The sequence below is a fragment of the Panthera pardus genome, unplaced genomic scaffold, assembly GCF_024362965.1.
Source record: "Panthera pardus isolate Hobbes unplaced genomic scaffold, ASM2436296v1 HiC_scaffold_12, whole genome shotgun sequence".
In the NCBI taxonomy this organism is placed as follows: Eukaryota; Metazoa; Chordata; class Mammalia; order Carnivora; family Felidae; genus Panthera; species Panthera pardus.
The window spans coordinates 113372198-113388382 of NW_026526677.1; the positions used below are offsets into that span (position 1 = coordinate 113372198).

General features: G+C 45.2%; 1 protein-coding gene across 8 annotated transcripts in view; it reads right to left on the reverse strand.

The window, feature by feature from the left end:
- Nucleotides 1-16185, reverse strand: part of DYNC2H1 (dynein cytoplasmic 2 heavy chain 1) — a 347141-nt gene that overhangs the window by 311779 nt on the left and 19177 nt on the right. For all 8 annotated transcript variants that reach the window (XM_053900571.1, XM_053900570.1, XM_053900566.1 and 5 more), the window contains exons 13-18: nucleotides 10795-10890; nucleotides 7021-7173; nucleotides 6063-6161; nucleotides 3471-3610; nucleotides 3160-3388; nucleotides 2195-2322 (exon numbers count right to left, since the gene is read on the reverse strand). In XM_053900571.1, the coding sequence (XP_053756546.1) occupies nucleotides 2195-2322; nucleotides 3160-3388; nucleotides 3471-3610; nucleotides 6063-6161; nucleotides 7021-7173; nucleotides 10795-10890 (845 nt within the window). The remainder of the gene's footprint in view (nucleotides 1-2194; nucleotides 2323-3159; nucleotides 3389-3470; nucleotides 3611-6062; nucleotides 6162-7020; nucleotides 7174-10794; nucleotides 10891-16185) is intronic.

Sequence of the window (16185 nt, forward strand, 5' to 3'; positions counted from 1 at the left end):
CACCGACTATAGAATCCTGGGGACAGACCAACATTCCCCTTTCATTTGAAAATACTGGTAGCATGAAAATGAGGCTCCCTTCAGCCACAAATAAAATGGGATAGCCCTAGATAGGCTACCCCCAAATTATGGAGCCTCCACGTGGAGGCTGCTTGGGATTCTGTCTCTCCCTCTGCCCCTCTCCCCTACTGGCACTCTCATTCTCTCAACAACAACAACAACAAAATTAAAAAAACAAAAAACCAAAGACCGTATCCAATAGAGAAGAGAAACCTTGTACCCAAACATTACAAAAGCACTCTCTTCCCTACTTCCAACCAACATTAGTGGTATATCATCATCTAACTCCTCTGACCTCAAACCCACAGGACATTTGTCTCTTTTCTGTTCCTCATCCCTCATCTTCCTCCAAAATTAAGACCTCTTAATACCTCATACTGTTTCATATTTCATAATGTTTCCTCTTCCCCATTTGGAGTACCAACAACTTAATTCAATTAATTACTGCTGGTTTTCTGGGTGATGACAGACTAAGCTCCCTTCCTCCATGGTCTCTTTCTCAAACCATACAACTCTCTCGTTCCAGACTAACACCCCTAATGTGCAGGTACTGACACCTTTTGGACGAGAAATCGAGAGCTAACCACTCTAATATGAATAAAATCCAAATTGCCCAATGGGAACGTAAAACTCTCCCAAATCTGTACCTTCATTACCCCTCTCCAGGAACAGGCCCTCTAGCCCCTAATAAAACGCTAATTCATCAAATTCTCAATTAACCAACTTATTTTCAGCATACAAACTCCTCTCCTGAGACACCCTGGTGCAACCTCCAGTTCTCGCTTTTCCTGTCAAAATTCCAGCTCAAGGATTTCTATCTGAATGAAACTTTCCCCAGTTTTGCCCAGAAAGGATGGGATGTCACCGCCATGCTGTATACACTTCCCCAGCCCTTAGTTCAATCTCTAAAATGAGACACACTATTCCATCCGGTATTAATAACAATTAACAGTAAGTAACATACACTGCGAATGTCAGCCATACCAGTACTTTGTGTTCAAATTACTCATTTAATCCTCAAAACACCGTGTGATCAATATTACAGTTGTCGTAACTATTTTTTTTTATTTTGAGAGAGAGAGTGAGCGGGCACAAGCAGGGGAGGGCAGAGAGGGAGAGACAGAATCCCAAGCAGGCTCCACACTGTCAGCGCAGAGCCCAATATGGGGCTCAATCCCATGAACCGGGATATCGTGACCCGAGCCGAAACCAAGACTCGGATGCTCAGCTGACTGAGCCACCCAGGCACCTCTGTATTAACTATTTGAAAGCTGAGGAAATCGAGGCTCACGGGGTGTAAATGGCAGTCGCGGTCACGCAGCTGGGACCAGCCATCTGCCCCCAGAGCCCACTCCCTTAACCCCTGTGAGTACTGAGTCATGTGTCACTGCACCGGCAGACAGTAAGCAACGTGAGGTCCTCTCTTCCTCATCTTTATCCTCCCACGGGACAAGCTCTGCATATATCCACGCTCACCCAATATTTGTTGAGACAATGAGCAAGTAGATTAACACAAGTGGTCTTATCCTTTAGAGGAAATACATGCACAGTTAAACAGGCCTGTCATAGAGCTTCCTACCAAGAGCGGTTCCAGTGGTAAGAATTTCAGGTAGGAGGGGGACTCCGTTCTCAAGTAGCTGGGTTAGGACAGGCCCCTCAGAGGGTCTCCACCACGTCTCGGGCCCTACGTCGATGCAGCACCAGGCTGTGTGATTGCCACGGTATCCCGAAAGGAGGCAGAGCAGTACAAAGCCAGAGTCCAACGGCATTGGCTTGATATCCCGGAGCACATTCTCACGGGCGAGTCTCAGCGCTCGTAGCCCGTGCCTGTGCGTGTCAAATGTCAGATCCTCAGGCCCCGATCGACTCCCCCCAGTTAGGTCCCAGCCGGCAGAACCTCCAGAAGAAAAATACCTTCGTCTCGGCACCCAACGCAGACGATACCCAAGAGCCAAGGCCAAGCTTTACGGGAGGCAGAAGGTGACTGACACGAGGCCACTACTGACGAGCACCCTCACCAGGTCATGACAACACTGGAACGTGACAGAAACTCTAACTTCTCAGGCCCCGGAGGCCGCCCTACTTCTTTCCCTTCTACTGAATGGGACCGAAACTCGACTCTAACTTCTCATACCTCGGAAGTCGTTCTACTTCTTTCCCTTTTATTTTCAGTGCTTTGAAATTTTTCTCCCAATCATGGACCGTAGAGAGATGTTTTTCCACTAGAGCTTCCATATCAACTTGTCCAATTACGATCCATTCCTATTAAAGAATGGAAAACATATTAAAGAAACAGAATTTATTAACATATAAAAAATTAGGGTCCAACTGATTAACACTGATAAAAAGGTACAGATGTAAGGTATTCAGGTAAATTTCAATTTAAGTACGCAAATATAACCATTACTGTAGAGCCTAAAAAAACTATTTAATATATAAAAGTGATCATCAAACTTTTTTTAAAAGACCACAAAACCCTTTTCTCAGATTCTCTTCTCAAATTTGATGTATCCAAATACAGAATCATTTGGCAAAGCCAAGGCTACAAATTTGAACGTATGCACATTCAATCAGTCCTAGAAACCCGACAGTCAGAAGCAGCACCCGGTGGCAACTGGGAGACGGGCTGACTTCTCAGTCACGCGTCTTGGGAGCAAAAGGAAGGACGAGGGACACAGCTGGGGTCTCTCCCCATTGAGCAGCCAAGGTTCACTCCAACACGAGGAGGAAGTGAAATCCTCTCCACCTCACTACATCTGAGACCTCACTCCAAGGGCCGCTCGATTCAAAGAATGAATGAAAGGAGATAGTTTCCCAAGAGGAGTTAAAATGGACACAACAGAATCTTGTCACATCCCAAGCTGATGCAACTAGTTTCTCAATCTTCAAAGAGTCAAAGACAAAAAAATCTTAGTATAACTTGGTTCTCATCTGTGGTGTAAGTCTGGGTTGTACAGGAAACCTCACACTGGCTCCCCACCTTGCCGTACTTTTACATTATGCCACACAAGATAAACCGTAGATCAGTACACTTAATACTCACTCAACCAATCAGATGAAACGTTATAACAGAATAACAGACAATTACAAGTTCCATACCTGATGTTGGTGTAAAACAGCTGATAATCTCCTAAACAGATCTTCTGCTTTGCTGAAAATAGTCAAAAATCCACTTGCATTTCTATCAATCATAACAGAAAAAATGGACTCATCTCCGGCCTCACCCACTCCCCTAAACTGATTAGGAATGCCAATGAACCTCTTCATTTCTCTGTAATATTTAGCCCGGATTTCTTCAAGAGGAGGCCTGAATTGTAACCGTCCCTGTCTGAAAACAAAGAAATAGCTTTAACATATGAATTACTGGAAAAACATGGTCTGAAAATGAAAGGGGCTGTAAGAAAGCTTACTTGTGCACTAGGTCTATGCTTATTTCTGGCAGGTTCTCATTCAGTGCCTCCAGGCCCATCTGATACTGGTGTTCGAGGGCTTTGTACAGCTGGTGATTCCAGTGCTGCTTCCACGCACGCATGTCACCGGCCTGGAACCCCTGATAGGTTAGAGTCATGTTTTTTATTTAAAAACCAGGTGACAGAATGGATGTGGGGAATAAGCTTCGGAACTCCCTGGGCCTGCACCCATGGGTTAACAAGGCACAGAGAATTACAAGGCCATGGGATGCTCTCATCCAAGTTTACATCAACAAGATCGGGGGAATAAGGACAGAGAAGGGGGGCCAAGTCCCCCAGAATAGAGAGGGGGGGCAAAGGCCCCCAGAATAGAGAGAGGGGACAAAGGCCCCCAATACAAAGGTGTATGAGGTAAACAAGATTAGGCATTCAGAGCAAAACCCCCCCCACACACACACCCATTTAGTACTAGAGCAGAAAGCTGCTTTCACAGGAGGGAAGGCTGAAGTTAGGTAAACAGGTAAATTGGGCTATAGACCCTGTGGGGCAGTGAAGCTGCCCAGAGCGGAGATGATTAACAAAAGAAAGGTGCATTTGCAGTGATAGGTATTGAGGAGGGCACCTGTTGGGACAAGCACTGGGTGTTGTATGGAAACCAATTTGATAATACATTTCATTGTCCTTCAACAACAACAAAAGAAAGGTGCCTTGTCAACCCTGAGGTCACGTGTCCTACCTGCCTCACCTGCCTCGTCCCCTAGGCTAAGACAAACAAAGGTGCTGCCTCCTGTCCTCTGTAAACAACCTTCCGCCAGGCTGCCCGGTGCCCTGACGTTGTTGTGTCTTAACCCAAACCCCTAACCCCGAATGTCTTCAAGACCCCCTTTCCCTCACGTCCACAAGTTAATGTTCACAGATTCATTGTCCCTTTGTGCACGTCCATTGCCATGTTTGTAAGCCTTCTGATCCCAATAAAAGCGGAGCAAGGGCCCTTATTTGGGGCTCGTCTTTTCTGGACATTAGTCATCTCTCGCTTTAATCCTGCGTCCCACTCTCTTGCTCCACAAGAGAGAACTTTAGACTTAGATTCTACGACAAATTGGGTCTTCATTTAAAGCATTTATATCGTATACAGTGAAATTATAAGCAAAAAACAAACAAAAAAAACAACCCATTTTTAACATCTTAAAACATGCAACTCCTTCACTGCTACCTGTAGTAGGACAGTTTATATAAAGTCAAATATAAAAATTTCCAAGCTTCATGCTTTTAAATAGTCCACAAAAAAACCGGCAAAATTTAAAATATCAAATTAACGTTAAGTGGATGTTATATATGGGCTTTATACTATGGCGCTAAAAAAAAGTCAGTGGTTTATTTGATCAACTTCTTAGACCTCTTTCTAAAACCCCCATCAAGTGCAGCTCTTCTCTTCCTTCTTCACCCCCTAAATAATCCACCACACATTTTTAAAAAATAATCAACTGAAAAATATGAAGGTGCTCAAGACAGTTTATACTCTTTGTGCTTCCATATAACCATAAATACATTAATGCTAACACTTGTTTTTTCTTCAAGATCTAAGAATTGGGAGCTCCCAGGTGGCTCAGTCGGCTAAGTGTCTGACTCTTGCTTTCAGCTCAGCTCATGATCTCGGGGTTCACGAGTTTAAGGCCTGGATCAGGCTCTGTGCTGGCGGCACAGAGCCTGCTTGGGATTCCCCCTCTCCGGCTGTCTCTGCCTGCCACCCTCCACCCCTGTGTGTGTGCGCACATGCTCCCTCTTTCTCAAAAGAAAAAAAGAAATAAACTTAAAAAGAATTGAAAAAAAATCTCAGGGCACCGGGTGGCTCAGTCGGTTAAGCATCCGACTTCAGCTCAGGTCATGATCTCATGGTTCGTGAGTTCGACCCCACATAGGGCTCTGTGCTGACAGCTCAGAGCTGGAGACTGCTTCGGATTCTGTGTCTCCCTCTCTCTCTGCCCCTCCCAAACTCACACTCTGTCTCTCTCTGTCTCTCTCAAAAATAAATAAACATTAAAAAAAATTTTTTTTTTAATTTAAGAACTGAAAACTACATGTAAACAGATAAGACACGTAATTCATCCTCAGCTAAGACACCCTACCACAGACCGGGCAGGAGGCTCTGTGCATTACACTTACATAAATACTGTAATTTATCAAAATGTGTATAGAAATGGAATTTTACCCAAAAAAAAGGAAAACACTCTGAAATGGTTATTTCAATTACTGGGCTTCTGCCCAACTTCGCTTCATGTTCTACACATGTCTCCACCAGCTAAAAGAAAACTAAACAATGGTAACGTTTAAGCACCAAGTCAAAGAAACTACTAAGTCTGAACTGAGAGACTGGACGTTCCAAAAGATAAATGAAAACTTATTTTTATATTTTTAAATGTAAATGCATTGCTAATTTGTGGTCTGTATATACAATTCAGCAGAACTCTACATTTATTAGAAATTTCTTAGTAAAGATTTACAGATAACCTTTATGAACTCGTCCTCAACTCCTATATTTACCTTCTGAAAAGATCACACTCAAAGAGTAGACACCAAGGAAAACATAATTACCTGGGCTTCTACGCTTGCTAAGCCAGTTCTCAGTTCTTGTAATCCATCTTTCCAACGCTGCTGCTGCCGAAGCAGATCAATGTTCATGAGAAAGACGACCTGTTAAAAATTAAAGCACAGCAGTCGCAAAGTAACCCTGGAAAAGCAGTAACTTTTCGGTAGGAAAACCTGACAGACACCAACCACCTCAACCGAGTGATCAAGATTAATTCAACCGATAGTAAGACATAGAAATAACTGATTGATACCCCAACAGAGGCAAACATCGCTGCTGCGGTATTTCTGTCAGAACCGCATCACCGTGATCTAAGAATGAGAGAGCTTCATACAAACCACATTGAGACACTTTCTACAAAAAAATGACTGATTCTGTAACGAGTATCAAGGTGATGACAAGCAAGGAAAGTCTCAGAAGGAGGAGGAGACTACAGAGACTCAACGACCAAATGCAACAAGACATCAGTGGAAAAGCTGTAAAATTCAAAACCCGCCTATTGCCTAGTTATCATAAATGTAGTATGGTTATTCAAGTTGTTAACAACAGAGGAAGTCAATAAGTGTGAACTCTGTACTATTTTGGCAACCGTAAGTCTGTTAAATAATTAGACTTCCAAATAAGCAAAAACTATTTCAAATTATAACACACGGTGCCTGGGGGGTTCAGTCAACTAAGCATCCAACTCTTGATTTCAGTCCAGGTCATGATCTCACAGTTTGTGAGTTCAAGTCCCACCCACGTCGGGCTCTGTGCTGACAGTGCAGAGCCTGCTTGGGATTCTCTCTCTCTCTCTCTCTCTCTCTTACTCTCTCTCTTACTCTCTCTCTCTGCCCCTGCCCTGCTCTGTCCCTCTCTCAAAAATAAACTTTTTTTTTTAATTTAAAAAGAATAAAATTACATCCCAATTACCATTTTAATAATACTCTTCATAGATTATCTAATTGTACAAATAAAACCTACCTTTTCACAAAATGTAGTGTGCCATTTTCTCAGTTTTCTATTTTCAGTGGCAAGTCGTTGGGCAGCATTTTGGAGCTTTTGAATGTAGGCTTCTAATTCTTTAGGATTATCCCAAGTAATCTGTGACTTTCCCCCACTTCCTGCTTTTGAATTCTAAGGTACAACAAATGTCATTTAGCGATACAATGCATTTCTTTTTTCCACAAGATTTCACACTGTCCATCTTCAGTCCAGTTATCCCTAACACTATCTGCAATGAGGATTCATAGAGTAATGCTTCCATTTTATAAACGATAAGGCAATGTGGCAAAATGAATAGCTCCCTCCCTCCCAAATTTCCTCTCTTAGAGTGAAACAGCCCTAGATGAGCTAGATTGACCTCTCTCTCTCTCTCTCTCTCTCTCTCTCTCTCTCTCTCTCTCTCACACACACACACACACACACACACACACACACACACACACACAGGAATGACAGGTGGAAGGCAGCAGATGACCTTGAGGCCTGGAGAGCTGAGGAGAGACACATGCACGCTTCCTCACCGTCTCCATATGTGCAGGACAGGGCGATGGACATGCCTCCCACCAGGAGCCACCTCCAGGAACACACCACAAGCTCCAGAAGAAGCCGGCTCCCTCTGGCCAAAGGACTGGGAACACTGTGGTCCAAGGGAACCTTTAGCAATACCCACCCTACTCTGGCCAAACACCAACAGAAATGCCACAGCTCTGCAGCCTGAGCAGGACCAAACAGGGGGCTGACCCTCCATCCACCAATCAAAGGCCAGGAGTATTCAAGTCCTTGCCAAGGGAAGGCTGGCTGAGCAACGAGCTGCCCACCCCCGGGCAGGCAGGTCAGTCCAATGCTCCCTCCCAGCCACGTCAACGGGGCTCGAGAAGGGGCCAGGCTCATACCCTGCTTAGGGGCAGCACAGGCCGGGCCCACCCTCAAGGGAAGGTGTCAGTGCCCTGAAAGGGGCACTCAACTCCCACTCCCTCACGGGAGGCCGCGCAAGTCCAGGACGGTTCCTGCGGGGCCCAGCAGAGTGTGGAGCACACACACTCACTCGGGGATCACTACGCTTCATTCCGTCACAGAGAAACGCTACTCAGAAAGGACCGCAAACTCAAAAGCTAAGACCATGACAGCCAGGAGGAAGTAGAAGATTCTGAAAGTGCTAACAGATCTGTCAACTGTGACTTTCATTTCTGGTAACAATATCCTTCGGTAAAGGGGGGAATACAAACATTGCGGGACAAAGGAAAAGACAAGAAAATCTGTTGCAAAGCTGCTCGTAAGACATGGCTAAAGCCAATTCTCTCGGTAAGGACTTCAAAAGCAAAGGAAAACTCTGGGATTAGGGAAATGTCAATATAAAATAAACTGTCCTTCTTGTGAATTTCTTAAATCCTACCTGATGACTGAAGCAAAAATCAAAACCCCATGTGCCTGGTGCTGTGTGCACACAGACAGTACTACACACTCAGGACAAATATGTAAGGATGGAGGGGAGAAAGTGCCCAACAGCAGCCAGGTTTCTACACGTCCTTGACGTGCTGCCTGGCAAGGCAGGGGCTCACTCACGTCCAGAATACAGCAGACCCTCCATACGCAGCCACTGAATGGATGAAACGCAATCGTATTCAATCCAACAGAGCACTCCGTGCAACAGCCTAGAAAGCATGAATGAGCAACCACCACACGTGACCCACTGTCGCACTGCTAGAGGTCATGAAGGAAAGTAAGTCAGAGTCCCTGCCCTCGGAGACAGCGAGTGGCCAGAGGATTAGAAAGAACCTCGGCGTTCTTGCTCCTTCCATCTTGGTTTCTTCTCTACTATTCGGTCTCATTTAACATATGCTAATTTAATGATGTACTTCTCACAACCCAATTTCTCATAGAAATATCAACAGATGTTTCTTTGAGTATATTTATTACAAAAGAAAAAGTCCTAAAGGTGTGCAATTAAACATTATCTATTTGGTAAAAAGGGGTAAAAAAATAATAAACTATTTCCCATTTTCAAAAGTACACTTGTAAACAGGTACAGAAAAAAAATTTAAGGGATATACTCCAGACTGCTAACAATGGCCATCTCTTGATGATACAGTTTTAAAACACCTTTTTTCCTCTTGTTTACCTGTGTTTTTTAAACTTTGCATTATAAAGTTTGGAGCTTTCGCAATAAAAAATTTTTCATTAAAAAATTTTAAAAATTTAAAAATCTGTAATATGAATTATAGGACTTGTTGTAAATTGTAGGCCTGAGAACTAGTGAGCAGAACAAAGTTAATGTAGTAGATCTGACTGCCATCCCTTAAAGGCCTATTTAACATCCTGACCCTGACGCGGCCCCGGCACCTGCACACGTGGATCTTGGAGGCCCCCCACCACCCTAACTTGTAAGACAGCTCATGGTAGCTCAACCACACAGTTTATACTCAACACTTGATCTCCTTCTGGGCATCTGGAAGTTTGGTACATTATCAGGCAGAAGATACCTCCAGGACGAGTCCCCCAAAAGTGCCCAGGTACAGAGTCTCTAATGGTCTTCCCGGTGAGAAAACATCACATGTATTACAACTTGTGATGGGGAGCAGGGCGGGGGTGCGGGGGCAGGTGGAGGACGCCCTGTGTGGGTCCACAGGGAGGGGTTCCTGACAGCCAGCGCCCCGTTTGCCCAGCCTTCGTTCCGGACCCTTCCCTGTATGGACTCTGCTCTGCACCTCCTGCTGTAGGAGACCATAAGGAGATTGGCCGTGAGTACAACTACACCATGACCTAGCAGTCCTCCTACAAAAGCACAGAAACTGGGCGCAGTCTTGAGGAAAATCACAACCACTGATCCACTTGCAAATAAAACAATAAGAAAAGGGTATAAAACAATAAGAAAAGCTACAAGTCACATAGTAATAGTATAGTTTGAAAACTAGTGTAGGTTTTCCTAATGCCATATGCATGGATATTTAAACAAGCACAAATAAAAAAAGCCAAGTAAATCTCAAAGTATAAAATGAGGAGACGACAGAAAAGCATTAAAGACTGGTATATAAGGCCTCACAATTCAGGGGCGCCTGGGTGGCCCAGTCAGTTAAGCATCTGACTCTTGATCTCAGCTCAGGTCATGACCTCACGGTCGCATGGGTTCCAGCCCCGCATTAGGCTCTGTGCTGACATCTCAGAGCTGGGAGCCGGCTTGGGATTCTGTGTCTCCCTTTCTCTCTCTGCCCCTCCCCCACTCACACTTTGTCTCTGTCTCTCTCAAAAATAAAATTCTTTTTAATGTTATTTATTTTTGAGAGAGAGAGACAAGAGTGCAAACGGGGGAGGGACAGAAAGCAAGGGAGATACAGAATCCCAAGCAGACTCCAGGCTCTGAGCTGTCAGCATGGAGCCGGACATGGGGCTCCAACTCACAAACCATGAGATCATGACCTCAGCTGAAGTCAACGCTTAACCGACTGAGCCACCCAGGTGCCCATGAAAAATAAACTTTAAAAAAAAAAAAAGACCTCACAATTCAGTGAATAAGTAAATATAATAGCACACAAGTTGTATACTACATGTATTAATTCACTGGATCAAACTCAGCACCTGAATATGTGAAACACTACAACCACTTAAATCTACAAGTGTTACTTGTTAAAAGTGAAGGAAGTCACTGGGGAACAAAACTTTGATCAATATTAAGCTGAAGGGTACACTAAAAAACTAAGAAACAAGAAACACCTCACAAGTAAAATCTAATTATTATAACACAGAAAGTCCATTTACCTTAATTATCTGTTCAAATGCTAATGCAGATTGTAACATCATTGGTCTCTGACTTTGAATCATTTGTTGATCGATGGAATTGTAAAAATGTGCCACCTACAAAGTAAAAGTACAATTAGCAACAATCATTAATAACTAAGACACTTAATTTTTCACCTGTTTTCATTTTTACTTGTTTGAACGGAAACATCAATGCTTCTCATCGTAAGATTTAACAAGAAGCAGCTTTTCATCTCTAATACAGCACTGATGCCCATGTTAACATACGCAGTCACTCCTTGCTGAGTTCCCACAATGTGCCAAGTCCCGTCCCAGGGGCTGATTAAACAAAGACTAGAAAACCCAGTCCCTGTGACCAAGAAGTTCACAGTCTCAGGGGAAATATGGAAGAAACCAGTAAAGCATATCAAATGCTAAAAACTGAACTCTTCACTCCTGCAACTCTGCAAACGTGTTCCTTTGTCAGCATTTAACAATTAATCCACTTCTCAGACCAAGAGATCCTTGAGTTGTCCTTTACTTTTCTTTTACATCCCACATCAATGAAGTCTAGTGACTATACTTTTTGTTTGTTTTTTTATTTATTTTTTACTCAAATTCTAGTTAGTAACATACTGAGCAGTATTGGTTTTGAGAGCAGAATTCAGTGATTCAGCTCTCACCTACAACCCCTGGGGCTCATCACCAGGTAACTCATCCTCCCACCCTCCCCCCCTCCAGCAGCCCTCAGGGTATTGTCTGTACTTAGGACTCTCTTGTAGACAGGATGCCTGGTCTCTCAGTCCGTTGAGAGTCTGACTTCAGCTCAGGTATTATCTCAACTCACAGGTTGTGGGATAGAGTCCTGCATTGGACTCTATGCTGACAGCAAGACTTGCTTGGGATTCTGTCTGTCTGTCTGTCTGTCTCTCTCTCTCTCTCTCTGTCCCTCCCCCACACACCAACACACTCCCTTTCTCTCTTTTTAAATAAATAAACTTAAAAAAAAAAGTCTCTTGTGGTTTGTTTTCTTCTCTTTTTTCCTCCCTTCCCAGATGTTCATCAGTTTTGTTTCTTAAATTACACGAGTGAAATCATGAATTTGTCTACTGCCTACACTTTTACAACATACGTTACAGGCAACCATGTCACGCACGTCCACCAACCCCAAGGAGAGTGAGCACCCCCGTCGCTCGACAAGACCAGTGTGGCCGTCTCCAAACTGGTCTGTCTCCAGCGGTGGCTTCCTAGTGTCTGTTCAAAGCATTCAAAGAAGCCAGAGTGGTCCTTCCTAAAGATAAGTCACACTATTCTATACGCTCCACCAAAACTCCCGATGACTCCCCACTGCATGTGAGAATAAAACCCCAAATCCCAACACTCTCACCTAAAACCTTCCACTGGCTTCCCAATACGCTGTCGGATAAAACCCAAATCCCCAAGCCATGCCGCTCCCCCAGAACATACGTTTTACATAAGCTGCCCCACCACAGAGCCTCACTGCAGGGCGGCCACGCTGGGCTCCTTGCTGCTCCTGTGACCTCCAGGGGAGTCTCCCTCAGGAGCCACGTGTGAACGTCCCGCACCCAACAGCCTTCCTCCAGACACCTGCAAGCTTCTGTGTCTTCCCAAATATCACCTTTCAAGGCCTACCCTGACCACTCTGTATAACACGGCAGTCTCTGCTCCAATCGTTTTTTCTTTTGCTTCACAGTACTTAGCACTACACTAGCTCCCAAATTACAACACCTGCTTCAAGAACAGCATCTAGCAAACAGTAGGCACTTGGTCATTATTTCTTCAATCAAGGAATCAAAAACCAGAGATACCTACAAGGTACACTGATGAACGAAAGAGCAACTGTCAACTCTGTTGGGGGAAAAAGAGAGGTTCAGGAAAGCAGATCAAGTGGACACCATGGAGTAAGTCGAAGGAACTGAAAACGATGGTCTTTTCATGTCTGTATCCCCAGCACCTCACAATACACTTGGCCCAGAGTACATTCTTAAAACATATTTCCTAATTTTACAGACGGTCTGCTTCCTGCCACTAGTACACATAAAAATAGGCTGCATTTGGTGGAGGATATCCAGGGTACTTATCCTACACCACAGTCGCAGTCCAAGAAAAAGCCTATTCCAGAACACTAGAAGCAAAAGAATGCACAGTATTACAGCAATCTGGCTGAGCTACTCTCTAACCAACTCCCACTTCCCACTCCCTGCTCCGGCTGAATTCTGGCTCAGAAGTGAAGGTACGTGTAAACGGATCTCCCCAGGGGAAATGCCGATGCTACATGACCACACTCGTCCTTGGAGCTCCTGTGTTGTGCACTAAATACACAGTATACGAGAGTGAGCAAGCCTCTCTGCTTTCGAAGACGCAGCCCCTCTGTGTAACACTCACCGACCCCACCCTCGTGCTCCTGAGAGAAGCCACATACCCCTCCAGGCTCACACCAAACAGCATTCCTCCGTAAGGATTTACCTGATACTGCCTCTACCCCTACCCAGGAAATAACTGAAAATTGCCACCTCTATGCTTTCCTGGGACTTTACAAAATCTTTAATAGAGTACTCGTAATATATTACCTATTTTTTTAATGTTTATTTACTTTTGAGAGAGAGAGAGAGACAGCGAGACAGAGCATGACTGGTGGAGGAGCAGAGAGAGCGATACCCCAGAATCGGAAGCAGGATCCAGCCTCCACAGTCAGCACAGAGCCCAACACAGGGCTCGAACCCACGAACCACGAGATCATGACCTGAGTCGAAGTTGGATGCTCAACTGCCTGAGCCTCCCAGGTACCCCAATACCTATTTTATCAAGTTTTCACTTATCTGTCATCGGTACATAAACTTAATGGAATAAATACGGGCTTTGGAGCCACCTTTGGTATCAAATCCCAGCTTCGTAACTTACTAGCTACGTGGCATCAGAAAAACTATGTTATGAATCGGATCCCCAATTAGTAATGTGAAAAACGGGGAGTTAACTGAAATAACATAAATAAGGTATCTACCAGAAGGCCTGATATTTATGAGGATTCATTGTTTGTTTCGCTCTCTCCCTCTAGACCAGTGGTTCGCAACCATGGTTGATTTGCACCCAAGGGGACACTTGGCAACGTCAGGAGACACCTTTGAATGTCAATACTAGGCAGGTGCTACCGGCCAGAGAGGCTACCCAACACCCTAAAATGCAGAGGACGCCCCCACAGAAAAGAAGTGGTGCAAAATGTTAACAGTGCTGAGGCCGAGAAACCATGTGCCAGAATACAGCAGCCACGTATTCATCTCACACCCTCGCTACACTGTGCACAGCAGTACAGGTGCTCAGTGGATCCTCGCTCAAAGAACAGATGGAGAGCAAGACAGGCAGGATACTGCTCTTGCCTCTAATATATTGTTCCTGACCACTAAGACACCACTCCTGCCTCTAAGACACCTCTCCTGCCTCTAAGACACCTCTCCTGGCTCTGAGACCCTGCCGCTGAGACACCACTCCTGGCTCTGAGACACCTCTCCTGCCTCTGAGACACCACTCCTGCCTCTGAGACACCACTCCTGCCTCTGAGACACCTCTCCTGCCTCTGAGACACCACTCCTGCCTCTGAGACACCTCTCCTGCCTCTGAGACACCACTCCTGCCTCGGAGACACCACTCCTGCCTCTGAGACACCTCTCCTGCCCCTGAGACACCTCTCCTGCCTCCTGCCCCTGAGACACCTCTCCTGCCCCTGAGACACCTCTCCTGCCCCTGAGACACCTCTCCTGCCTCTGAGACACCACTCCTGCCCCTGAGACACCTCTCCTGCCCCTGAGACACCTCTCCTGCCCCTGAGACACCTCTCCTGCCCCTGAGACACCACTCCTGCCCCTGAGACACCTCTCCTGCCCCTGAGACACCACTCCTGCCCCTGAGACACCTCTCCTGCCCCTGAGACACCACTCCTGCCCCTGAGACACCACTCCTGCCCCTGAGACACCTCTCCTGCCTCTGAGACACCTCTCCTGCCCCTGAGACACCTCTCCTGCCCCTGAGACACCACTCCTGCCCCTGAGACACCACTCCTGCCCCTGAGACACCACTCCTGCCCCTGAGACACCTCTCCTGCCTCTGAGACACCACTCCTGCCCCTGAGACACCTCTCCTGCCTCTGAGACACCACTCCTGCCTCTGAGATACCACTCCTGCCTCTAAGATACCGTTACTGCCTCTAAGATACCACTCCTGCCTCTAAGATACCGTTCCTGCCTCTAAGATACCGTTCCTGCCTCTAAGATACCATTCCTGCCTCTAAGATACCGTTCCTGACCTCTAAGATCTGTTAATTACATGAGCGAAAAGGCAAAACACATCCAATACTACAGAAAAGCGTTCAAGACTGATGTGCATACTGCATACGGAATAAGGACAGATCACCCAAAGGAAGACAAAACAAAGAAAGAGATTTCTGAGTGGGGAATTAGGGATGAGTCTGAGTTTTCTACTAAGAAGGAACAGGTATCCATCCATGGAGACACGTTCAGAGGAGAACCGGGTCTCGTGTGATTGAAGCATAGGGCACAACCTAAAGGGGATGAGTCCAGGGGGTGAAGGCCACAGCCAGTCAGGTCAGTTAGAGCATGATTAACAAGGGCCTGAGGACTGTGCTAAAGAGACACACAACGAGGGGTAATAGTTGGCTTTAAACAGGGAAATGTGGGGCACCTGCGTGGCTCTATGGGTGAAGCATCTGACTCTTGATTTCGGCTCAGGTCATGACCTCATAGTTCATGAGTTTGAGCCCGCACTGGGCTCTGTGCTGACAGTGCAGAGCCTACTTGGCTTTCTCTCTCTCTTTCTTTCTCTTTCTTTCTTTCTCTCTCTCTCTCTCTCTCTCTCTCTCTCTCTCTCTCTCTCTCTCTCTGTCTCTCTCTCTCCCCCCCCTCCCCCCGCCTGCTTCTGCCACTAACAAACATGTGCCTGCTCTCTTTCTCAAAATAAATAAGCAAACTTTAAAAAACATTAAAAAAATAAACAGGTAAATGATATGATGGCAATGTGCTGAACAGATAGACCCAGGAAATGACCAGAAATAGAGACTAGTTCATCAGCCTTGTAAATCTCTAAGAACCTGCCTACTGAAGGTGAGCAGAGGACAGAGGACACTTTGGTTAGAAAGTCCTTTAATATCCATGCATGTAACATGAAAGAAAAGGAAAAAGAAAAATTACATTCTAATTTTCCAAATGTTTTTAGAATGAATATCAATACTTCAAATTAATGAATTCCTCTATAGGCTTAAAAAGCAAATTTTGTAAAGTAGTCATTTAGCAAACCATAATTTCACAAGACTCACTGGTGCTATTCTATTAGCCTAAAAAATAACAAAAGTAGAAAATGAAGCCCTTAAAATAGTCTAATGCA